This window comes from Melanostigma gelatinosum (genome assembly GCF_949748355.1).
Source record: "Melanostigma gelatinosum genome assembly, chromosome: 8".
Classification (NCBI taxonomy): Eukaryota; Metazoa; Chordata; class Actinopteri; order Perciformes; family Zoarcidae; genus Melanostigma; species Melanostigma gelatinosum.
This window is the reverse complement of record NC_136641.1, coordinates 6,871,780-6,897,921: the sequence shown is the minus strand read 5'-3', so window position 1 is coordinate 6,897,921 and position 26,142 is coordinate 6,871,780. Positions and strand designations below refer to the sequence as shown.

Sequence of the window (26,142 nt, the reverse complement as noted above, 5' to 3'; positions counted from 1 at the left end):
GAGAGTGGATTAACTTCTCATTTTGGAGACTGGATGTTAATTAGAGTGTGTGACAGCTAACACCTGGGATGCCATATGAGAGTCGGCGAATGAAGCACAGAGGCACCGCCTCATATCGATACCAACACATACAATAGTAAAATAAATAAACACGGTTGTCGTATCTGAGCTCACGGGCATGAGACACACATTTATTTTAGATTGATACATCGCAAACAGATACTGCTGAAACCTGATGCAGTGGCGCTTTAATGGGATGGTTGTCGATGTTGTCAGAGACTTTGTCAGACTGTGGAGTCACCGCGGAGCCTGTGACGCGTGCTTATTCAATTCTGCCGAGATAAAAAGAACGTCCTCATCAAATATATATCTGAGCCATTTAGGAATATGACTCCAAAACACATGAAGTAGTCCACGAAATGTAATATGGTTCCATTATGATCCGCTGGGGAAAGACTAACTGCATTAGGGCTGTTGTTGCTGTCTAATTATCTCCTTCATCAGCTCATCCCCATTCTCCTCCACCTCCATCCTCTCCTCCTCTTCTCTCATTCCTCTCCCATCGTTGGTTTCTACGACTCATCCCTCTCTCTCTATCGCTCTCTTCTTCTATTGTCCCTCTGCATGACTCTGTGACATCAGGCAGCCTGCCAAGTCAGTGTACACTTCAATTAGAGGAGGGACCTTGGCGTACGTACGTACACACACACACACACACACACACCATGCAACGGTCGCCTGTCTTTCAGCTGAATGCTTTGTGAGCTTCCCAGTGAAAACCAAAAGGCTGAAGACAGACAGACAGTGAGTGTGTGTGTGTGTGTGTGTGTGTGTGTGTGTGTGTGTGTGTGTGTGTGTGTGTGTGTGTGTGTGTGTGTATGCAGGTCTGCCACTTGGAGCGTGTCCTCGAGTGTGACTTTCATATCAGTCTTGGTAATCTAAGTCATTCTCTCCGCTGCATTCAGATACAATAGAAAGCAGGCGCACACACACACACACACATACACACACACACACACACACACAGACCAGATGGCTGAACAACACCAGCTCTGGTTGGCTCTTTGTCCTCCTCCATTCTCTCACTATCAGCCTGTATATATATTTTCTCAGTAGTTCTCTGCCGCCGTGTCTGTTTATCTGTTTGCCTCTTCCGTCCCCGAGGGAAGCTGCACGGCCACTTTCGAAACTCCAAAAGCAACAACAACAAAAACAATTGTCTGATGACCAGACAGACGGCAAAGCGATTCCACTGGATTCTTTAGCTTGTGAGCCAGATCAGTTGGTGAAGAGGAAAGCAGAGCAAAAGGGAGACTGAGGAGTTGAAAGAGGAGAGACGTGGAAACACGGTCACGACATGTATTTTTTAAATGAGCTCGCTCAAGCAGAAGTTAATTGACATGAAGTCTATGTAGTTTCTCACTGCGACCTCACCAGTTCATCACTACATCTAATCTTTTGTATCATCGGTGTCTACTCTGTTACCAAAACTGGTTAGCATTAGCTAAAAGAGCAAGAAAACAATCTGTGGTTCTTTATTCAAATGAATGTTTTGTCATTTAAAAAAATAGGTTCATATCTTTATACCGTAGTTGTCCCATCAGATATGTTAATATTTCAAACGCCAAAACAAATGCTGAAATCTGGAGAATTAAGTCCAGCAGTGCAAGTAAGATAAGCTGTCTGACTGCAAACGGCCCTGTAACATTCATTTAAGTTTTACAGTCCAAATATGGTCACTTCCCTTCACTGGTTGCAAAAAGCCAAGATGGCGACGGCCAAACCGCTGAACTTGAGGCTTCAAAACGGCAGTCCACAAGTCACGACGACGACAGTCACTTTAAAAAAAATGTATAAATCAACAGCGGGTTATACGAATATCAGTAGAATGCAGCGTTGAAGAAATGATCTAAACTTAATAACTGGAAAGTAAAACAACAGACTATCCAGTGAAGATGATGTCACACCGAACACATGAAAACTTCAGGTATGTGTGTGTGTGTGTGCGTGTGTGTGTGTGTGTGCTTGAGAGAGAGAGATTGCACACGGAGTGAAGGATCATTGTCGTTGATTGCAGAGGCCACTCCAGACATTAGATGCTCTGGCTGCAATCACAATGTTCACAAATGTCCAAATCAGGAGGCTTCTGGAGAGCAGCCAATCGATATCATAAACATCATCAAGGACGACGCTCCGACGGTCTCTCTCGCGCTCAACCTCCTTATTTTCCATGTCATTATATCTCCTTGACCCCGACCAACTCCCACTCTCTCCCTCATTTACATAACGAGTGCCGAGCCGTGGCCTGACATCCTTGTGTGTGGCTGACAAGCTGGGTTTTAGGTGGACTAGATTAGAACACATCAAAAGAAAGCGAGGTTTGGACAATGACTGGGAAAAAAGGGGATTAAAGAAAGACATATATATATATATAATAAACCACACAATGGAGTTCCTTCTACCCTAATTGCACCATTTTATTCAACAGATTTGCCACGAATGGTGTCGAGCAAAGTTGACAGACATTCTCTTCCCATAAGACGTCACAGTATACGCGTAAAGGTGGCAGACCCCATTGAGTGTGACGCACGCCGCGTGTTTCTTATAGGTCGACAGAAGGGCCGCGTGTCTGCATTAGTGTATGGGTGTGTGTGTTAATGGACAGACAGATGGGGCAGTCTAGAGGAACAGTTGATGAAGGCTTTACACTGCAGCTGGCCCTTTCTCTTCCCCTCAGCAGCAACCACACACTCAGAGATACAGAAAAAGGGCTGCTGGCACTGTGTGTGTCTGTGTCTGTGTGTGTGTGTGTGTGTGTGTGTGTGTGTGTCTGTGTGTGTGTGTCTGTTAGTGTGGCAGCTGCCCTGGCATCAGGTGGGCAGCTCCCATTCTACATGAAGAAAGCACAGCTGCTGTAATATATAAACACACACTGCTTCCTACACTAACTGATGAAGATGAGCTCTCTCTCATACACACACACACACACGTAAGGAGTGTGAGATTGCCCTTCATCTAAGGATCGGTATCTCAGACGGATACACACATTTGCACACAAGCAAATGGACCCTCTGCAGTCCCACTAAACACACACACACAGTCTATCCTTTCCTGCATGTGCCCTCTAATCAAATGCACATGTACACACACACACACACACACACACACACACACACACACACACGCGGGCTGCGTCTTTCCTTGATGTGAAAGAGATTAACATAACGGGCACAAACACATGCTGAAATGTTTCTTCGGCCCTCTAATCAGACATAAACACACACACACACACACACACACACATCCAGGCAGCACATTTACCTTGATGTTAATCTTCTTCATTTTTTTGTTATATGTTTTGAAATTCTCATTGCATGCCGACAGCAATCGATAAATCAAATGCTCTGACAATAACAACGTTTTTTGATTGGAATGGTTAATGATTGGCATCTTTCCCGAGATAATAGTACAATGTGCCAAAGAGTACAACACACGTGTATAGACAACACACAAGCCAGTTGTTGTCCAGATGCACGCCAGATACAGAGACACATGTCCGCCCATCACCTCCCGTATCCGCGCAGACACGTTGTGACGTGAGGGGGTTAGCCAGCTTGAATCAGGCCACTGGCACCTGGCACCGGTCATCAGCACAACAGCTGTCCGAGCACATCGCTGGCTGTAGCTCAACGTCTGCATATGCGTCTGAGTCTGTTGTTTGGCTCCGCTTGTGGCCTCGCATGGCCCTGGGGGGGGGGAGCGGGTTATGGCCCTCCACTGTTCAGTCTCAATGTTCACCTCAACCTCATTTCCAGCCACAGCAGGCTGCTGATTCTGGAGAAAAAGCTCTGAGAAGCCCGCTGAACACTACCTGACCAGCATCACAAGACAGACAAAGTTAGCAACGAATGGAGCGGTTATCAAACGAGTCGGTGGAGACCAAACCAGAGGTAAAATAACAGGTTGCCAGAAAGACATGCACCGTGGACATCTTAGTTTTTTGGAATCAGAACAGTACAACAAAATGCTGAATATAACATTTTTAGGCAACCAAAACGTTACAATTAACTTTCATGAACTGAAAACACAATGAAAGGGTTAGAATTGTTCGACGAAAACACAGACAACACCAAAGACAACGCCGTGTTAGCGACCTGTCAATCACAAGGTAGCCCCGCCCTAAAGCATACCCTGCTTTATGGTCTATTTGCCTCTAAATGGACCATCATTTACTGAATGAGCATCATGCTGTATTGAAGAAGACTTGAAACTAGAGATTGAGACCATAAACTCATGTTTACAATGTTTACTGAGGTAATAAATCAAGAGAGAAGTAGAGTCATTTTCTCATAGACTTCTATACAACCAGACTTCTTCTTGCAACCAGAGGAGTCGCCCCCTGCTGGCCAGTAGAGATGATGTAATTTCAAGGCACTTCCTCATTGGCTTCACTTTTCAGACCTGGAGGTTGCCGTCTGGTAATAACCTATGAAATTGCAATTTAGGATCGTGCCTTTTTTTCCGAATGGATTTGCTTTATACAACCGACAGGCACATCACTTAGCACTCTGCAGGGGTTTTGTGTGGATTAAAGCCATCCCACAGCTGATAGGTTTAGCTGTGATCGTTCCCTTTGTCTCTTGACACTCACAAAGCCTTCCCACTTATCAAAGATTCATACGCTCACTAATTCATCCATCTCGCTCTCCATGCACATCGTCCATCCATTAACATTGAGCCACATTCCTCCAGAGGGAGCGCTGAGATAATGCCCTGCACAAGGACACAGGGGGTAATACATATGAAGTGATAGCCCGCCTGGGAATTGAACCCACAGCCACAATGGCACATTAGCAGAGGCCGCCTCTCAGAAGTGATGCAGAACAGTATCATATCAGCCCGCGTCCCGGAGGTGGCAGAGATCCTGCTGCTGTAATTCAGATCACTCTGCCAGCGCCATGAAGGACTATTTCTGTGTCACTCCATCCTCATTTGATGCTGTGCTGACTTTAGGGAAAAAAAGGGTTTCACTCTTTTTTCTTCTGTCCAGTTGTCTCCTCCTATAATAAGTAACACCTGGAGAATTCACATGCAAATGAGTCTAGAGGAGGCGTTTTAACGCGTGGAAGCCAGTCTTAGGTGTAGTGTCATTGACTAATTTTCATGCTAATGCTCATTTCCTGTGAGGCAGTGAAAAAAGACAGCAAGGACTCTGATTTCCTTAAAAGAAAGCCATTTCAGATGTGCTTCAGATGGAGGTGTTTTCCAAATGCCATTTTTCAAAAGCCGACTGAATAGAGCGGTGCAGGAGTGAGTTCTGAAACACAGAAATGAGTCAGCAGTTTTGCACATCCAGTTCCCTCGTTTCAAAGCCGGTGGGTTTTATGAATGGGTTTTTTGGATGGGCTTGGATGCCTGAAATAAGTTCACGCAAGCTTAAGAGATTTTAACGTTTTGATCTACGTTTTGATCTACATGTCAATAAGTGAAATTTGAAGCTTTTACCTGTCTAACATTGTATGGCCAGTTAAAATGATATTTCTAGCTGTGCTGGAGTATACTGGTTGTATGCAGTAAAGCCCTGTCCATACACCTACCCCGTGTTTGCTCTGGGTAGCCCAGCGGTCACAAACGCCCCATTGAGCTCCATTAAAACTCAGGTCTCCTAATGCACAATGTCGTGCTGGGTCACTTCGCTGCTGTTCATTTGCATAAATGATGACTTGTCTCGACGCTGGCTTGAGACGTTGCAAATAAGTACAACAGCTTTTACAAATGACTCTCACCTCAAACAGTGGTCCAGGCGAACACAAGCACAGAGATCCATGTAGATGCTCAACAATCCTTTAAAGGATCACTTCTGTGTCTGCCTTACATGTCCTCCTATCTGTTCATCTCTATCTCGCTTCCTCTCTGTGTCCCTAAGCCTCTCTCTCATGAAAGGCTTGACAGAGACAGCACTTATTTTCTTTTTTTCCCCCCAGGCTGACATACACTAATGTACTAATGGATAGAGGAGATACGGAGAATGAGGGAGAGGAGAGAAGGACAGTACGCCCCACACACACACACACACACACAGGTTGGAAATTCTCTAGGGGAGGAAGATTTGCGGGCATGTCGCCCACCTCGGTCGAGAGAGAGGGAGCTGAAGGTGACATATGAGTGAGGGAGGGAGCACAGGGGATGAGAGAGGGGGGAGAGAGAGAGAGGAGAGGAAAAGACCTGAAGAGAGGGAGTGCGGAGAAGTATTAGCGGGGAGAATAGGATGATAATTCACTCAAACATTAGCACCGCTTATAGCGGTAATATTATCTCTGCGAGATTCACACACTAGTCCTCTCACAACGGCGACACACACACACACACACTTTCATTTAAAGGGGATAACCGCTGACACATTGATATATACATGTCACATAATTGTAAGTACACACAGCACATGCAACCAGTGTGCATGCCAAACTACAGGTTCAGAAACTCACTCACACTCAGGGAAGAAGCTCCAGGCATGAATGACACACACACACACATACATACACACACACACACACACACACACACACACACACACACACACCAGGCTTCACAAAAGTCTGGTGTATTCCGAAAAACTGGTCGGACATTATTCCACTAACTTCTACTTAATGGGATAAAGATGGAATTATAGTGTGCTCAGGTGTTGCGCTCATCTGCTCATTATAAGTTTGCACTGGAGAGAAGAGGAGCTGTAGTCCACACACACACGCACACGCACACACACACGCACAAACACGGCCAGGGACAGCAGCCCGATCCAAGATTATCAATCATCTCCACCAGCCTGGTGTTTTTGCCATTTAACCAGGCTGAGCAGCCGATGCGCTGCTTCAATCATCGTCTGCCAGTCTAAATGCTAGTGCTAATTAGCATTCACATGCTAAATTACCTCCCATCCCATGTTTCCTGATTAGGCTTAATCATTCTGACAGCTAGTTTTGCTGCGAAGCTTGAAGAGCCACTGCACGCACGGCCATCTAAACCTCTAGGAAGAGATCCAAGGTACTCTCATTCGCAGGACACTGCGATCGGCAGAGCCGGTATCCTGCAAAGCACACTGCTCAGACTATTGGTTCCCAACCGGGTACATTTGATTTACAGGCTTTACAAAGTCTATTGACTTTACAGACTTTTCTCTAATCACTGCTCTTTCCATAAAATATTCCTCTTGCCTTTAAAAGTCATTCAAATAAAATGCAGTGGAGTAGAAGTATAAAGCAGCGCACTTAAAGGGACAGTGTGTAGGATTTGAGGCATCGAGCAGTGTGGTCGCACATTGCAATAGAAGTGCCAATTGCAAAACCGTGGTAACGCAATTAACCTCGCTCAGACGCCACAACAATAACGCTATTTTATGAGCGACGGAAGTCAAATGGCGGCTGGCAGTAGCACAGTTTTGCTCGTGTTACCAGCGTTTCACGAGCTTGTCAGAAAACTACGGTGGCCTTCAGGTAACGTTAAGATGCAAGAGGTCCTCTCGAGAGCAAGTGTTCGGTTTGTCTGTTCTGAGCTACCGTAGAAACATGGCGGTGGCGGTGATTATGCACTAATGAAAACTTAACTATGAACATTACATTCCAATTCTGCTAATAGATCCATAAAATGCTACACACTGGCCCTTTAAGTAAAGTGGAAATACTTAGGAAAGTCCAAGCATCTCAAAGTTGTTCTTCAGCAGAGAATCTGAGATACTGATATATGCAAACTGTTATGAGACGACGCAAGTAGGTGCTGTTTGATTTGAAGTTGGAATTTGCTGGTGCCATACTGTTAGATATACTGCGTAAAAGATTCACAGAATGCTGGGTAGTGTATACGTTTCTGCGGTCACACAGAAACGCACACATGAGGCAACTTGCCAAAAAAAAAGAAAGGCAAATCAGATCATCTCCGAGTGGGACGGCCGTGCGATCGAAGGAGCGGGGCCGGTGAACTTCTGGTCCACCTCGCTGGCTCCGAGGTGCCCCGAAGTCTAACCGGTCCCTCACTTGTCTCCGTGTCTCACGACGGTGAAGTGCCAGCGCTCCGTCAATCAACCCGGTTGGCGCTGTAGCGGTCCTGTCACTCAGACCATCTTCCGAGATAGAGAAGGAAAAGTAATTGGATTTGCTGCTCGCAGGGAAATGATGAAATGACATGACCCCCCCCCCCCCCACACACACACACACATTCACACACCTATACACTACTTTGTACCCCCCGCTCCTCTCACTCTCTCTGACTTCATTGCTTGCATCTTTTTGTCTCGTGTATGTGGAAATACTTGAGGCTGTTAAGAGTTCCTTTTCATCTCGCCTGATGTGGCGAGAGCGCCTTGTTCTCTCCAGGTAGACAAAAGACACGACGGAATGAGAGGAATGAAAGATTTCCAGGTTTTTACCGAGATCTGAGGAGGTTTTTGTTTTTTGTTTCTGGCAAACGGCACAGAAGGCAGCTCATGGTGCAATTTCATGCTGTTCAGAGCTATTGGTCCGCCACCTACTCCCGTGTCTCCCTGCAAAGTGATGCACTGTGGGGTTTTTTAAAAGAAAGATGTTCGACTTTGAAGCGCTGAGCAAAGAACAACAGCATATAATGCAGACGTATGCTGCTGCTGGCTGGCAGCCGTTAGACTTTTCACTAGGAGAGAGGAGGCCCGTTCTGTGTGACAAGGCTGTAACTGTTCCCTACAGCAAATACCCATACTGCATCTCTTATGTCCTACATCCTAGTGTACATCCTTCATCTAACCTTAGACACCCTCCATCTCACGTCTTTCATCTTGCAACCCTAAGTCTTGCGTCATACATTCTAGCATGTCTTTAAGCCTTCAGTTTCTTTTGTTTCTTTGATTCTGCACTCTACATCCAACAATTGGCGATGCCTTCCCCATAGCGATACACTCACGGGGTTTGCGGCCTCTGGTATGACTTGTAGCTCATTAAGGCTATTGTTAGCTCATGGTAGCCAACTTTAAGATACCGCCGAAAGTGCTGTATAATCATTTACAACAATAACAATACTTTTAGCTTTTTCCAGAGCTCTCAACTGGATCTGATTTCCAAAAGTGCAAGCAACTGGAGTTCGAGTTAAACGTCCAGTGTGTAGCATTTTAGGGGGATGTATTGGCAGAAAAGGAATATAATGTATGTTTTCTTGGCTCCCTTGACGTTTTCGCTACGTTGGAAGAAGCCGTTTATATCTACTCACGGAGCTGGCGGCCATGTTTCTACAGTAGCCCAGAATGGACAAACCAAACACTGGCTCTCCATCGGGCGAATTGCATCTTCTCCTCAGCGACCGTAGTTCACTTACCCCAGATGCCACTAACTCCTACACCTGGCCCCTTTAAGATCACTCTTTATTTATGTTTCTAAGGTCGAGACAAAAGAGCTTTCATGCTCAGCACATGATGACTCCTGATGACTTGATGACTATGTTTTGGCATTAGCCCGTGACTGTTACATGTGACTGCAATAAAGAGTTTTTTTGTCTCTCTTTAAACCACTAAAATGCAAAGAACAGTGTGTTCCTGAATGCTGACGCAGAAAATAAGTCCCATTTGAAAGGAGCATTATATCTCAGTTAGAGATCATCCTGTACAGCATCCAGGCTGTGCATCCACTAGACTAGAGTACTTTAAATTATTTCTAGAGATTTATCAGGGTAGCTGTCAATCCGTCTATTTATTTCTAAGTGAACTGTTTGGTCATTTAAAATGTGAATAATTCTTCAATTTGCTGGCTTTGGCCATTCAAAAGTCCCAAACTGAAATCGAAGCGAACGATTCCTCCATCAACTCCTCCAGCTCTACTCATATCATGGATCCACATCCTGCCACGTGTCCTTCATCTCACGTCATATAATCTACACCATAAGATCCTAAATGTTGCATCCAGATCAGTTTGAAGACAGCGTCGGCATTCTGTCAACGGTCTGCGTCTTTCTTAAGACTATAGTCACTCAATGTAATGGTGACCTTCTCCTAACAGAGACCATCCTGCACAATTAAATCACAAAATTAGCCTTTATTTTGACACGGGGCTCTAAATCAGCTGTTCTCCGCTGTGCCGCGTTAAACCAATAAAGCCTGTTAACAGAATGCTGATTTGGTGTTTACCCCAAAGTCAGAAACGCAGTCTACAAGGGCGACTTCATATAAGAGTGTTAGTTAGGGGTGTCACGGATCACAAACCTCACGGTTCGGTTCGGATCACGGTTCAGGAGTCACGGTTCGGATCATTTTTCGGATCAACAAAGAAAAGGGGAGGAGACAAATATAACTTTGCTTTCCATTTATTAATGAAAGAACTTCAAGAACACTTAAAGCAAAGAACTTTGGGCTATAGTCTTACATGAAAACAAAAATATTGAAGATGTCCAATTTGAAACAAAATGAAATGAATAAATAAAAATAATACATTCAAGAATTCTGTTAAGTTTAAGTGCAACATGAGTTATGTTGATATCCTCGTCCTTTCATCAATATTGAAAGAAAGAAACAGCCAGTGAGCTAGCTTCCACTGTTTACACTGAACTGAACTGCTCAGCAACAACTTGGTCTGTGTTTACTTCCTGTCAGGTTATGCCATTCAAATACACAATAATGTTACATTACTGTGACATTATTTTCAAAAAGATGAGAATATCTCCATTGTCTGGGGAGAGGGTCGACCTTTCTGTGGTGACTGGAATATTATTGGGCCTGTCTAGCTTCACTCTGATACTTCTGTCAGCACCTGAACCAGGTGTGTGTGTGTGTGACTCTCACAGAGGGGGCGTGTCTACAGAACCGGACTATGAATCACTCCGACGTGGTGAAAGCAGTCTCTACAGCAGGGGACTCAAACTCATTTTCACTCCGGGCCACATCAGCATCATGGTCGCCCACAAAGGGCCGGTTGTAAATGTAACTACTCGTAACATATTGTTAAATAACTGTCTCTGCATTCACAGTTTAAAGTAGTCTTCAATGTACTCACAATACATTTCCATGTTAAATGTACAGTAACCAGCCAAAGAGCTGCTTCTATGACTGTTTCAGTATCTCATAATTTTGACTTTCAATCTCAGAATTTTGACTTTCTATCATAGTTATGACTTTCTATCTCATAACTTCGACTTTCTATCTCATAATTTCGACTATGGGGATATTTTATTATCAAGTCTAACTTTAAAAAAAAAAAAAAAAAAAATGAAATGTAACTTTTTTTTTTTTTTTGCTGGCGGATTCGCAGCCACATAAAATGACGTAGTTTGAGTTTGAGACCCCTGCTCTACAGTCTTTTCCTTCTCATAGAGGCCTGGAACAGCTTCACACTGAAGTGGGTGCGTGAGTGGACTTCGTAGCGTGGCTCAAGCATTTTAACCAGATTTAGAAATCCTTTGTTTTCTACACCGGAGTGTCCCCGTCGCTGACAGACGGGATGGTGGCTCTTCATATGTGTGGACATGCCGATGTTTTGCCGTTGTCGTGTGTCTCTCTTTAAATAACGCCGACATACCGTAACGGTTTCGTCCACCACCCTCATCCATCATCATACGTTACAGGGAAGACAAAATGTTCCCAAACTTGCGACTTAAATGACGCCGCGGCTTCTGACGTTCCTCCGCTCGCCATGACTTTAAATGCTTCTAAGCGGCTCCGTTCACGTGAACACACTACTGCTTTATATCTGTTCACTGACACTCTGCATTGATATTCGGGGACTTGTTACTTGAAAAGGAACAGCAACAGTAGAACTTTACACACTATGATGATTACACTGTAAAAAAGAAAAAAATACTCGATTGATCCGCGGTTCACGAGTGATCCGAACCGTGAGGGGTGATCCGAACGGATCACGGATCGATCCGTGATCCGTGACACCACTAGTGTTAGTCCAAACCCAACAGTCACGGAGACGTTAGGAGGGTATTTAGCACATGTCAGTCAAGGCATTGTGATTAGCCATGCTGATGTAAAGCAGCAGCCTGGCTTATGTCACAGCGCTCTCCCTCTCTCAGTCTCACCCACATACCCAGACGAAGACACCATCACTTATCCAATAGACTGCCTGGGTTTAAGATTTACACTAACGATTATATATTCATAGATCAATCGATACGGGGAGTCTGGCGGCCGGGACGGGTCCGCGCAGGCTGGCGCGCACTCAGCAGCCGTCACATTGTGGGATTTCTAATGAGCGCGAGCGAGCGCGCACGTGTGCAGACACCAGCGAGCTGCAGCTTTACATTTCATTAGGGCCAAGGAGCACAGTTTAACTCCCAATGAATAGCAATAAAAACCACACAGCCCCGAACCGTCTCTCATCCCATCTGCCTCGCTCTCTGCGTCTCTCTAATCCCAGCTCCCCTCCCTCTTGCCTCCCTCAAAAATTCTGTTTTGGTAGCAATCCAGTTCAGTCATTTAAGAGTTGCTGTCCAATTTAGTTGGAAAAGACCTCATTTAAAAAGGCAAAAACGAATTGCATCATGTGTCAGAGGAAAGACGGTGTAATTGTGCTGATTTATTGTTATTGGTGTCCTGTCCCGCCGGACACCGGCGGCCTCCATCCTCCGCGCTCACCTTCCTCCCCTCCGTCTCCGGAGCACAGGAAGGCATGCCGGCTGAGGGGAAATGGGATTCCGATCAGCGGGATATCATCCAGTATCTGCTGACCCCCCCCCCCCCCCCCCCCCCCCCCCCACACACACACACACACACACACACACACACACGCTCAACAAAGCCCGCACACGTAGACACAGAACAGGGGTCAGGCACAAGGACTAGCGGGCCAGGTTTCAGTCGACGTAGCAAACCACCAGAGACAGGAAGCCATGTAAGGAGGCATATGTGTGTGTGTGTGTGTGTGTGTGTGTGTGTGTGTGTGTGTGTGTGTGTGTGTGTGTCTGTGCGAGCTTGCACATTATCATAGCCGATATAAAAGAAGTTGACAGCAGCATTACTGCGGCAGACGTTCCTCCGGCTTCAGAAACACAGGGGCCTTAACGCTTAAGCTGTCAAACTGGTACGAAAAACTGTAGCAGCTGAATTTTCCAAACGCATTTCGGCTTGAACAGAAAGTGGCAGGCGGTGCGATGTCAACACAAACACTTCCAAACCAACAGAAAAGCACTTACAAAGTGATAGATGACTTGAAAGCCTTCCTAAAATTGTCTTTAAAACTTTCAATTTCAAATGAAGCTGACAGTGAAATGTGGATGTAACTTCCTATCTTTTTTATTTTGTATTACGTATGTATTTATGCAATTATTTCTATCCTCGGGTGACTTTTAATTCAGTCTCCAGAGTATTGGTGACACTCTCGTATGGAGATGTCCTGCAGAGGATGAAAAGAGAACAAAAACACAGAAGCGGCTCCGTCGCATCTCAGATGAAGGAGCGGCTGATTGGCACACACACCCTGCGGTCTACTCAGCATGGGTACACACACACACACTGTAAACCCACTGGCGCACACACACACACAAACGGACTGCATGCTGCGTGTACACTGAACATAGTGGAAATTGATTGAGGAGAGATTTCGAAGGCCACCATTGCAAGCATGAGTGTGCAAACACACACACAGATCTGCTTCACCTCTGGGGACAAACAGGAAATCATCCTCACCCACCTTGAGGCCACTCAGATACACACCCTGGGATTTAGCAAGACCACCAAACAACACTCGGCAAGATATAAAAAACACACAGCTCGGGTTTGTCAAACAGCAGCAGCTCTACACACGCACACACACACACGCACACACACACACGCGTGCACACACACACACACACACTGCCTCGCAAACGTGCATCTCTCCAGAGCTGCTGCCTTTATTTTTTTTCCCTTCAAACATATATGTGTGTTGTTTGGTATGTTTAGAAAAACATGTGTGGGTGTATATATGTATATATATATATATATATATATATATATATATATATATATATATATATATATATATATATATATATATATATATAGCTGATGTCTGCAATGAGATTTGATGACAAAACCATTTGTAAGCAATGTCAAAACCAATGACCATTGAAAATACATCATGAAATGGCACAAAATTGCTTCAGAGTGAAAGTGGTTTTCTGTAGGGCATTGTACACACACACACACACACACACACAGACACACAGACACTCTACTCTGGCAGGAGCATTTGAATCCCCATTTTAGTGACATTTTGTTGGTTTTATGTCGGTTATTACTGTAATGTATTGTTCACAACTGGCGGGAAACGCCAGAACATACATGACAAAAACAACTTTCAGAGCGGACTATGATATCTTCTATATGCTGCCTGCGGGCTTGGAAAAGAGTTTCTGGGCCAAACAGGATTGAATGTTTATTGAATTTGGTCTGTTTGAAGAGCTTCTAATCCTTCACGCCAAGTTAATACAGCCATGACTCATCGAAAATGGAGTTTCAAGGGTTTCACACCAAAACGGCAATACTGCTTCAACTCTAAAGAGCAATGGGAACACACACACACACGCACGCCTACCTTCTTCATGCGTCCGCCGCGGGTGCCAGTGAACGCCACGGTGTGCCCGCGGTAGTCGTAGGCCGCCACGGAGGTCATGCCGTCGTCCTTGTCCACGTAGAGCGGGATGCCCTCGATGGAGGTGGTGCCCCCTAGAGGCTGGTTGAAGTCCTGGCCGCAGAAGTTGTCGTCTATCTGCAGCGGCTGCACGGGGGGGGACAGAGGAAGAGACGGTCATTAGCTCAAGCATGAACGCTTTTTAAAACAATCCCCTTTCTCGTTTGAACTGACATTCATTGTTAAAGGAGGAGGACGCTTTCAACGTTTTATAGTGCTGGAGCGAAGCCAAGCCGCTGCAGATTTACTGAGAAGTAAAGCTAAATTAATGGGCGTTGCTGGAAGAATTCACTTCAGTTTCCTCCCCTTAAAACAAAAAAAAAACTTTTATTGAAAAGCAAACTGATAGAAAATGGGGACACAGTGATGTTTGTCCTTCATTCAAACAGCACAATCCAACCGGTACACAGTTCTGGCTCCTGTGATTAATGGCTTCCCCTCCATTCCAGCCTTTGATTATTTCATAGTACATGATGTCAAACAGAGCAATTAAGCATCTCAGCATGGTTTGAATGGATGAACAGTTGCTTGCTAATGTTTTTAATATTGATTCCTTTGTATACAGCTTTGGCGATGTAGTTTATCATAAGAGACAAGCCAATACAGCGAGTAAATCAAAGGGAGCAAGACACTGGAGGAGATGACAGAGACATGACAGGAAGTAAATTATAGGTCAGATTAGCATATCATAATCAAAGTGTCTGGTACAGGCACATCACCACGCTGATATGTTGATATGTCACGCTTGATTTATGTGTGTGTGTGTGTGGGGGGGGGCGGGGGTATTAGGCATGTCATTAAAAGCATGCGATAGCTGCATTCACATCAGGAGGTGTGCGGCGTAGACGTGTGTGACACAGGTCATTGGCATCTAACTTACCGCGGCGACTTCACACACACACCAGCATACAGAGAACCATATACACAACTCTGAAAGGTGATTGTGCATGCACACACAAACACACACACACTAAAGCACATGTAGTGCGTGCATCTTTACAAGCCATGTTTCTGTAGTGCAAATTTTAACTGAATTTCCAGAAAAAAACGCAAAAGGGACTTTTAAGTCCACTGCTGTTATGTGGACAGCTGATGATGCTCCAGCGACAGCAAACTGAGCTTGTCCCCGAACAGTCGACGACAGAACGATTCGACCTAAGGAGCCTCATCTGACAATCTCTGTGTCCAAACGTCGCAGTGGAGGGAAAAGGTGGCTATGAGACAAAGGATCCTTCCTTTCTGGTTATTCGGGGATGATGAAAATCAGATTTTACATACAATTGCTTGGTTTCTCCCAAAATATGATGATGTTTAGCCTATTTTAGTACAAACAACGGGAATAAAACCATGTAGCCTAAGAACATCTTGGCTGATACAGCAACAGCAGGCTACCGTTTCAAAATCAAAGAATGCGTTTATTAATCAGAGAACTCGCACACGGATGTAGCACGATCAGAGCGCGAGATAATTTGGCAAAACGGAAAAATGGAATTAGGACCAGAAGTTCCATCTACAACAACGAAAAGTAATCAGGCGAAGACACCGTCTCTGTTGCTCTGTTTCAGTACTCTGGACAGCGCCGCATCCACACACACACACACAAACACACAACAAACATTTGTCGGCTGACCTTTTTAACCGGATGTTGTGAGATCCTTGGACGTAAGAGGGTGAAGTAAAATAGCCCTGCACTAAAATCATTCACTTCTTCGCCATATATTTACGGCAGAAAGAAAAAACATCTGCCAGCTGTGACGATTTGAGGGCGCAAAACACATGCCCCTTATTCTTCGTGGGGGTGACCCCTATATTCAACCATTGTAGGAGACGCAGGACGAGATGACGTAGTTAGAGAGCGTCAGTCAAAGCTCAAACAACTGAAGACCATTTAGAAAGCATGATCTGTGGAATTTACAGATCATGTATTCATTTGAGGAAAGCCAGTCTCTCTTGTTCTAGTCTCTTCAGTGAACGTCGAGGTCACACGCCTCGTGAACGACACGATTTAATCACCGAGTCAAAGTCTATTTTCATCACACTTCTCTTTCATGTTACAGCCAGCGTTCCACCTCAGCCGCTCAGAAATACTTTTTTGAAGGCGTGGATGGCAAAAAATATATATTTATATATTAACGTCCACTGGAACAAATGGAACGCACACACACACACACACACACACGCTCCAGCCTTTCCACGAGACACAAATTAACATGCAAGCTTTCCCTTGTTCATTAGAAAACGTATCGTCTCCATAGAGACTAATCAATCACCCCGTCCCTCCCAAACAGCAACACTGTCAGGGGAGCGAGTGTGTTTGCACATATAAGTGTGTGTGTGTGTGTGTGTGTGAGAAAAATAAGGTCTTTGGTGAACATTGTCTCACTTCTACCAGACTTTCAAAAGGCAGCCAGACACCACCGCAAACTTTAACATCTAAGGACAAAGACACAACGTGAGGGTGAGAGAGACACGCGCACACCGAACGCGTTGGCTTTTTGTGTCATTTGCGTAAACATGTTTTAAATTTTGGAACAGTTTTTGTGAGAAATTAGAGTAAGAAAGGAGGACAAAAGGGAGAGATGTAGAAAGCAAGAGAGGGAGAGGAGGAAGAGAGAGGTGGCTGTATGAAGCCTGGCCTTGGGTCCCCTTGTTTCCTCTGATAAAGACAGAGCAGAGCCAGACCTCCATTCATTCCTTCCCCTCGTTTGCTGTCTCTGTCTCTCTCTTCTTTCCCTTCCAGCCTCTGCTAATCCTGCTCTTCTCTGTCGCCACATATTTCTCTCGTCTTCTCCCTTTTTCTTCTTGTTTTTCTTTCAAGGTTCACTGGGAACGGCCGGAGGGAAATCACGTCCCTCCCAAAGGGGTTTATCTTTTCTTTTCTTTTTTTTCTGCTTTCACAAGCCTGCAGCTCTGTGAGACCATCTTTCCTTCCTTCCAGAGCATTACAAGGATGATGATCCCGGGCTTCAAGCATTTACAGGTCACATGATTGTTGAGATAAATAACTAAATGCATGTTGCAGATGTCTTTTCCATCAAGCTGAGGACAAACGACATGACGGTCAAAAGCAAAGTCACTGAATATCAGCAGTGAAGACCACGTCTGTTTCACGCCTCTATAAAAACACAGCTTTGTGTCCAAATCAGAAGTTTTAAGGAACCCGTGTATTCCAGTGGCTCATAATTACATCATTGAGCCGGGATTTATTTCATGCCGGTGCTTCGCACTCGGCAACTAATCTGCATTCCCAGTGTCTGTGGAGCACAGAAGCGAGATCGCCGGCATGCTGAGGACGCTAATGGTTTGTTATGTTTAGCCCTGACTTGCATCATTACCGTAGGGTCAACAGCTCACGTTGAGGCACAGCGGAGCGTTCAGTCGACGTGTTTCTTCTCACTGCAGACAAATGTGGCCTCACACAGACCGGACATCTGCTAGCTGTTGTGTGCCTTGTAGACATGTAGTTCCTACAGTCTGCCTGCTCTGTCACTCATTCATCTACTGCCATCGGAAGTATGATCACGGAAGTGACTGGAGAGCCTAAAAAAACCAACTAAAAAAACACATTTCCTCAATTGATCACCCTCGGGTTATTCTAGTGTTCAGACTACAAACAGGTTACTTTTTTCCAAAAGTCGCTAAATGTAGCAAGAAAATCTGAGAGCCTGTTTCTTTAGGCCTAACTCCTAATAAAGAATCCTAAAAACACGTTAGCCCCCCCCCCCCCCCCCCCAGCTTTAAGGGGGAAATGTTCCCGTCTGGTCCCAAACCACTCCTGAACTAAACAGAATTATTCATATGCTACTTTTACCTGACCTGTGACTCAGTTTTACAAAACCAGAAGATAATAGTTTGTTTGATACCTTCATTTAAGCAATTATTTTGTGTCACAAAAAAAGATAAACTTTAGATGTCCCGTCGTTAAAACTATGAATCTCATATGATCAGAGCCTTCCTGCTTCCATCATCCGCTGCATGACTCAGTTTAAACGGCTTCTGCTTTCTGCCACTGAGGTTTCACTTCAATCTGCACTTGAAGGACAGTGGCGTCGTCCATATATGTGCTGGATTTATCATATTATAAGGTTATGGCTAGTGGTGTCACGGATCACGGATCGATCCGTGATCCGTTCGGATCACCCCTCACGGTTCGGATCACTCGTGAACCGCGGATCAATAGAGTATTTTTTTCTTTTTTACAGTGTAATCATCATAGTGTGTAATAAAGTTCTACTGCTGCTGTTCCTTTTCAAGTAACAAGTCCCTGAATATCAATGCAGAGTGTCAGTGAACAGATATAAAGCAGTAGTGTGTTCACGTGAACGGAGCAGCTTAGAAGCATTTAACGGTGAAGTCATGGCGAGCGGAGGAACGTCAGAAGCCGCGGCGGGGACACTCCGGTGTAGAAAACAAAGGATTTCTAAATCTGCTTAAAATGCTTGAGCCATGCTACGAAATCCACTCACGCACCCACTTCAGTGTGAAGCTGTTCCAGGCCTCTATGAGAAGGAAAAGACTGTAGAGACTGCTTTCACCACGGCGGAGTGATTCTTAGTCCGATGCTGTAGACACGCCCTCTCTGTGAGAGTCACACACACACACACCTGGTTCAGGTGCTGACAGAAGTATCAGAGTGAAGCTAGACAGGCCCAATAATATTCCAGTCACCACAGAAAGGTCGACCCTCTCCCCAGACAATGGAGATATTCTCATCTTTTTGAAAATAATGTCACAGTAATGTAACATTATTGTGTATTTGAATGGCATAACCTGACAGGAAGTAAACACAGACCAAGTTGTTGCTGAGCAGTTCAGTTCAGTGTAAACAGTGGAAGCTCACTGGCTGTTTCTTTCTTTCAACATTGATGAAAGGACGAGGATATCAACATAACTCATGTTGCACTTAAACTTAACAGAATTATTGAATGTATTATTTTTATTTATTCATTTCATTTTGTTTCAAATTGGACATCTTCAATATTTTTGTTTTCATGTAAGACTATAGCCCAAAGTTCTTTGCTTTAAGTGTTCTTGAAGTTCTTTCATTAATAAATGGAAAGCAAAGTTATATTTGTCTCCTCCCCTTTTCTTTGTTGATCCGAAAAATGATCCGAACCGTGACTCCTGAACCGTGATCCGAACCGAACCGTGAGGGTTGTGATCCGTGACACCCCTAGTTATGGCTGAGTCGTCAGGTGAATGGTGACACTGTGTTTGGTGTGGATCCCTGTGATAATCCTTTACTGTGTCTCTAACATAAGGTGACCAGCAGGAGGCTTTTATTGGGCTTTTATAAGCTCTGCGTAGCTTCCTGTTGGCCCTGCTGGACCTCTGACCGCGCTATTATTATTACAAGCTATTGCTCATACTCAGCACACTGTACATAGCTTTACACATCACACACACGCACACACACACACTGTGCTATTTTCAGGGGTTTAGACAAGGACAGAGTCCCCTGTGTTGTCCTTGCCGAAGACCTCTGCTGTACACGGGCGCAGGCTGGCCCCTGGTGACACACACACACGCACGCACACACACACACACACACACACACACGCACGCGCACGTAGACCCCTGTCAAACTCTTGCTGGGTGAATGATGATGGGCCGATGAGGGAGAGAGTGGGGCAAGTGAGATGAAGAGAAAGGAGAGGAGATGGGGAGAGAGAAGAGGAGGAAAGAAAAGAGGGGAGATAGGGAGGAGAGACAAAGGGGGAGGCTAAGGGGTCAACAGCGCTGTTGTCGTCGCTAATGAGCCTCGATCCAGGAAGAGAGCGAGAGACGGAGAGGGCTTGAGTTCGGCGTGAGCGCTGACCGTGACCGTTCTGTGGTTTCACGAGATGTGGCACCAGGAGGACCACGTTACCAACATTAGCACGGCAAAACAAAATCAAAGCATTCTTTGTGTCGTGAGCAAGAAGTAGAAAGAAAACTTAAGTGCTTTCTCTTCATTATTAAAGCAAGGGGTGGTTAAACCCTGTGGATTGTGGGCCAACACGGGAGCAAACAGTAGTTAAACTGCAAGAAGATTTGAATTTCTAGACCACAAAACCTCATAGAAAATTCCTTTTCTTTCTAAAACTGCGCAACATTATTACTACAAAATATCTCTGTATCTGCTGCTCCTAAATTCCATTTAATACACTACACTACAAACACTGCATGGATTTTGTGCCCACTTAAAATATCACATCATGTGTAAATAAGTAAACAAGTTAAGGTAAAACAGGCAGAAATGGCCTAATATTCGGTTTCTGTTCATGGCCTAGGGCCCCACTTCAAAGGTTACGATGCAAACGTGAACACAAGAGGAAAATCTCTCAGTCTAGTGTCAAGATGTAACAAACAGAACGGGCAGAAATGGTAACATGTTGGTTTGTGAGGCAGAGATACTTTCAAACTAGTGTTTGAATTAGGACGTGCAAACTGGCATTCATGAGGTGGCTGATGCTCAAGACATTTAAAATTGGTCGGCGGGCCGTAGTTAGGCCTCCCCAGGTTAAGGCCATTTATCAAGTCATTTATCTACTCGACTTTCGTTCATGAATGTTATTTTTATGCAAATCAGGACCGGGTAATATTTCCATTAGTCTGGATGGGTGAAGACTTTTATTCTGGAATCTAAAAGCCATCATAAGCCACAATAACCACTCTTCCCTTTAGTGTACGTGCGACTCTTCTCTTCAGTTTATTACCAACAATCGCGTCTATACGTCCGTCTAATCACCTTAAATTGTCAGCCTCTTAATTCATTTCCAATCTTGGTTTATCTGCGTCGATGTGAAACAGCGTCACGAAGAGGAGAGGCGGGGAGAGAACGAGTGAGTCAGAGACTGTGATTGAGGTAAACAGAGAGGGGAGAGCGAGAGACAAGTTGTCAACATGCTCTCCAGAGAGCCAAATGTCTCAAGAATCAATTAAGCAATTATTAACGAACAACAAGACTTGCAGACTGGAAAACTGCATTTCATTATTTGAGGCTTTGTGTGTGTGTGTGTGTCTTTTTTAATAAAGAATTGAGATGAGATTGGACCGGGAAGAAGAACTTGGGAAGAAGAAGAAGTCAACAACACACATATAAACACACCGCACATGTATACACACACACACACACAGTCCTGGCCTGCATCCAGGCATTTGCTGTGACTTGGCGTTGGAAGCGGAGAACAGCGCCGGTTGGCCTTTAGTTTCCCCCAGTGAGCCAATATCTGCTCTCTAATTGGTTGTTAATGAGTGTCTGTGTGTGCATGTTTGTTTGTCGGTGGATATGAAAGACGGTGTGTGTGTGTGTGTGTGTGTGTGTGTGTGTGTGTGTGCGCGTGTGTGTGTGTGAGCGAGACAGAGAAGGGGCTCCAACAGGGATCTTAAACATCTGTCTAACAGACTGCGACACTTGAAGCTTTGACCTGCTTAACTAAAAACACACACACACACACACAAGTGTCCTTGCACACACATACCATTGTTGTTCAATGTGCATTTGTGTGTCTGTGGGTGAGACAGAGTGTGTGTGTGTAGTGGTGAAAGTGTACAGCCGCTGTAAGATACATCCACACACACAGAGTGGACTTTGTGCAGACATCTGGCAGTGCAGTCTGCTCTAATGGCAACAGAACTACAGGCATCTGCATCTCACGCCCACACACACATGCTGTCACTCGCACACAGACACACAGTGCCCGCCCTCTATCACTGCAGTTGGTCGAGGAGCTGTTAGAGCAGGACAAGCACAAGATGCAAAAGACTTCATTTGTCCCATCGAGCCTTTGTGACTAATATTATTTTAAAAAGCAGCTTGAATATCCGTTGCTGATTGTGTTTGATTGGAGCGTACTGTTGTTGACACACAGGACCTAGAACGGAGCAGCGGGCCAATCATAACGAATGACACATGGTTTCTATCTGTTCTCTTCGTTTATTAAAGGTACCCTGTGGAGGGTTTATGGTGGCGGTATGTAGCCATGCAAACCATTTTGTTTGCATCTTGTGCTTTGAGTAGCATCCGCACAAGACCGCAAGCGAGTATGAAGGCGATGCAACACAGACACATTCCAGCAGTTTGAAGCTGATCGACTGGTGGCGGTAAAAAGCCAGTAAAGACAAGAAAGAAGATGATTGCAGGGGTCCTGGAGTGGTTCATTCATACTTTTTTACACATTATTTAAGCAGCAGAAATAACACATTATCCTATTTTGCTCAAACCGTCACTCTGTCCTGACAGTAGTACATGAGACAGATAATCTGTGGAAAACAAACCCGGTTCCTCGGCCTCCTTTAAGTGCTCCTTCTACCGTGCCCGAAGGAAAACAACCAATCAGAGGCGAGGAGTCTGTCACGCAGCTGTCAATCACTGCTCGTGGATTCCGATCAAACTGTCAAACTCAGCATCGATTATGAATAAAGATTGTGTTACTTTATCGCCTCAAAGTATTTTAACTGCTTTCCAGGTGGGCGGTGCTTGGTTTTGTCTCGACTGTTCTCAACATGGCAGCCGAGTTAAATACTTTCTCATTCTCTGTCCTGATTGGTTGTCTTTTTCTCCTTAAAGTTACCGACTGCAGCTTTAACCGCAGCGTTGCAGGTTTTCCTTTGGAAGATGATTTGCTTGCGAAGGTTAAATATGCTGATTTGTTAAATATTCCAAAAATCTGCTTTGCAAATGTTTGAATTCATTCAACGATCCCTCGAGGAAACACTGAACGGAACACGAGAAAACTCATACATAATTAAGTTTCACAAAACCTCCCCAAAAGTAGTGTTTTTCTGTTTATAGGTTGGTAGGTTGGGTACATTACTGGTAATAATAATACTGTTGGAATTCATTTGACATTATTGTTTTCACACTTGCAAAGAATCTAAAAACAAAAGGGAAAAATATATATATTTAGTTCCCTTATCTGGCAAATTATCTACAAAAAGCATCCAAATCCCGTTCAGGTCAGTGCTTCCTTCACACCGTCGGAACATCTGGCCTTCTTGGTGGAACTGGCATCCCTGCTTTTACTAAAACCACTCGGCATCACTCACATGAGAAGGAACTGACCTGCTTCGGATATTTGCACACAGAACAAGCCATCATTGACCTGATGCTTTCTATCTTTTGGTAAATGTGACTTTCTGCAAGTTCATGAATGAAGGGAAGGCCCTTTGACATTTCAGCATCTGTTGTTTTGGCTCGGGTGAAATGAGGAGCATTAAATTGGAGATGGAAGGAGAGCCTGGCAGCAAGGAGATGTGCTCTGGTGGAACGAAGAGGCTGCAGGCGAGAGGGAGAGAGAGAGAGAGAGAGAGAGAGACAGAGAGAGAGGAACAGAGGAATAGTTGGGATGCCAAGAGATCAGCGTTTGTATTTCTCAGCTCGGTTCATTCCACACGGTCTTCTTGCTCCGTTGGTTCCATCATTCTCTACTTCTCTCTCTCATTCCTTTCCTTTATCTCTTTCTTTTCATCCACTTCCTTAACCCCCCCACCACCACCCCTTCCTTGTTTGAGAACAGATGTGCCAATGCGAGGAGCTGAAACATTTGAAATAAAAAACATGCAACACTTGCCTCGAAGTGTGAACATGTGTGTGAAAATATTTAGTGATCGCAAAAAGCAGTGGAAAGTTCGGTCTGTGTTTGAGTGTTTCAGTCCCACAATTTCAAAAAAAGAAATTCTCATTTCTTTCTCTGTTCTTCAGTCACCTGACTATCCGCAGCTGTACGACACATGCAAGTCAAAAAATGAAATGTTAAAATATCTGCCCGGGCCTGGCAATAATCACGCTATTCCTCGGTTGTCTCACTTCCTGTCTGAAGTGTTTCCCTTTTTCCTTCCTCCATTATTCAACACGGGGCTCTGTGCTCCAATACTGGTCACACTCAATCTACTTTAAAAACACCTTGAAACACTATTTTGGGGTAATTGGTTTAATTGCGGAGTCTAAACGAGGAGGCTGGATGGTGAATACGAGCCGATCGCTTTTAGTGCCACACCGGTGAACTGAGAAAACAACGACAACAACAAAAGAAAAACAAGGCGGAGCGGATTTGAAATCCCTGCCGGTCCGTGCGTTTGTGATGACTGAATCCCGGTGGGAAACCTTTCTGGGTCACAGTTTCACGGAGGTGTGCGGGAAAAACAAAACGTACAGAGTAGAGGAGTCCCAGAGAGAGACGGCGCTCTGTGGGGACGAGAGGGCTCGGCTCCAGCAGTCAGTGTCAGTCGGCCGCACGGGTTAATGTGCCGCAGCGGGACAGCAGCTCGCTTCACCCCGGATAGCCTCGGCCCTCCACACGGAACAGCTCCGGTCTGGCGTGTTGCTTTTCTGGCACAGTAACACGTTTGTTGACAGCAGTGATGCTCTGAATATTTTTGCCTGCTGTGCATGTGTATTTTCATCTTCATGCATGTGGTGTTTGTGGATCAGTGAGGCTGAATGAATCTTGTCTTAGATGTTTAGGATTCCATATTATCCACAAGAACTCCGAAGCCCACCAGCGGACGGTATGTTTTTTTGTTGTTGTTGTTTTTTTTTAAAGATAAAATATCCCCAAAAATACAATCTTAATTTTCGCCTGAAACATAAAAATCAGACCCTGTTGTTGGATTTCCAAACTTACAATTATCCTTGAACGAACGCCTCCTTAAAAAAACAAAAACAAATGTAAGCTCAAAATACTAATATTTCATAAAAATCACGATATCACACAAGTCTGTAAAAAACATTAAATTCCCGCGCTTCTCAGCGCAACAGGGAAGCCATGACTGACTCGGCTGAGACCGACAGTAACATGACCAAAAAATGGGCAAATCTTGGACTGAGATGCCGGCTGTTTACACGGAGCGGAGAGGACGACGCAGGCTGTTCTGTAAGTAGAGGTTGCACAACAGGTAAATAGCTTCAGGCTCCAAACCTCAGCTGGATTTTAATCAGATACCAATTTGCTATTGTTGTCGTCTTCCACCCTCCCTATTTAATGAATTACTGATATTTGCATGTCAACACATTTTATATCGAATTGGCCTCTACCTTGTAAAGAGTAAATCATTTACATATAATTCTATCAAAGTAATAGCACAATCATATCTCGTAGTAATAATATATTTGTATCTGGATGTCTGTATTTCTACAGAGACGACTCGATATATCTCGAGGTTTGGATAGACTACAGAGACTATGGGTCGGTACTGGGCCTGATCCGTGCATATTTGAATGAACTGCTGTCGGCCAAAGTCATCCACATCGAATGCGGAGCTTGTCTTTACTGCACTCTGCCCCGCTTTGGGGCAGACGATGCTCTTTAAAGCGTGCCGTCCATCCGAGCACTGCAGACTGTAATCTGTATAATCTGAACCAAAGCCTTCCCTGACAGCTTTAATCCAATAACAGAGCGCTGCAGGGATTCACCCAAATATGCCTGCAAGATACTCAACAATGTGTTCAAAGTGACGGGGCACGGACCGACACGGAGGAGGACGTGCCCAGAGTACACACACAGATGCTCCAAATACACGTGTGCATATGGCATGCATG

The 26,142-nt window shown here is 44.8% G+C and overlaps 1 protein-coding gene across 1 annotated transcript in view; it reads right to left on the bottom strand.

The window, feature by feature from the left end:
- Window positions 1-26,142, bottom strand: part of LOC306780382 (plexin-A1-like) — a 240,451-nt gene that overhangs the window by 166,955 nt on the left and 47,354 nt on the right. Inside the window, exon 3 of the mRNA XM_079272739.1 lies at window positions 14,526-14,708. Coding sequence (XP_079128865.1) covers window positions 14,526-14,708 — 183 coding nt within the window. The remainder of the gene's footprint in view (window positions 1-14,525; window positions 14,709-26,142) is intronic.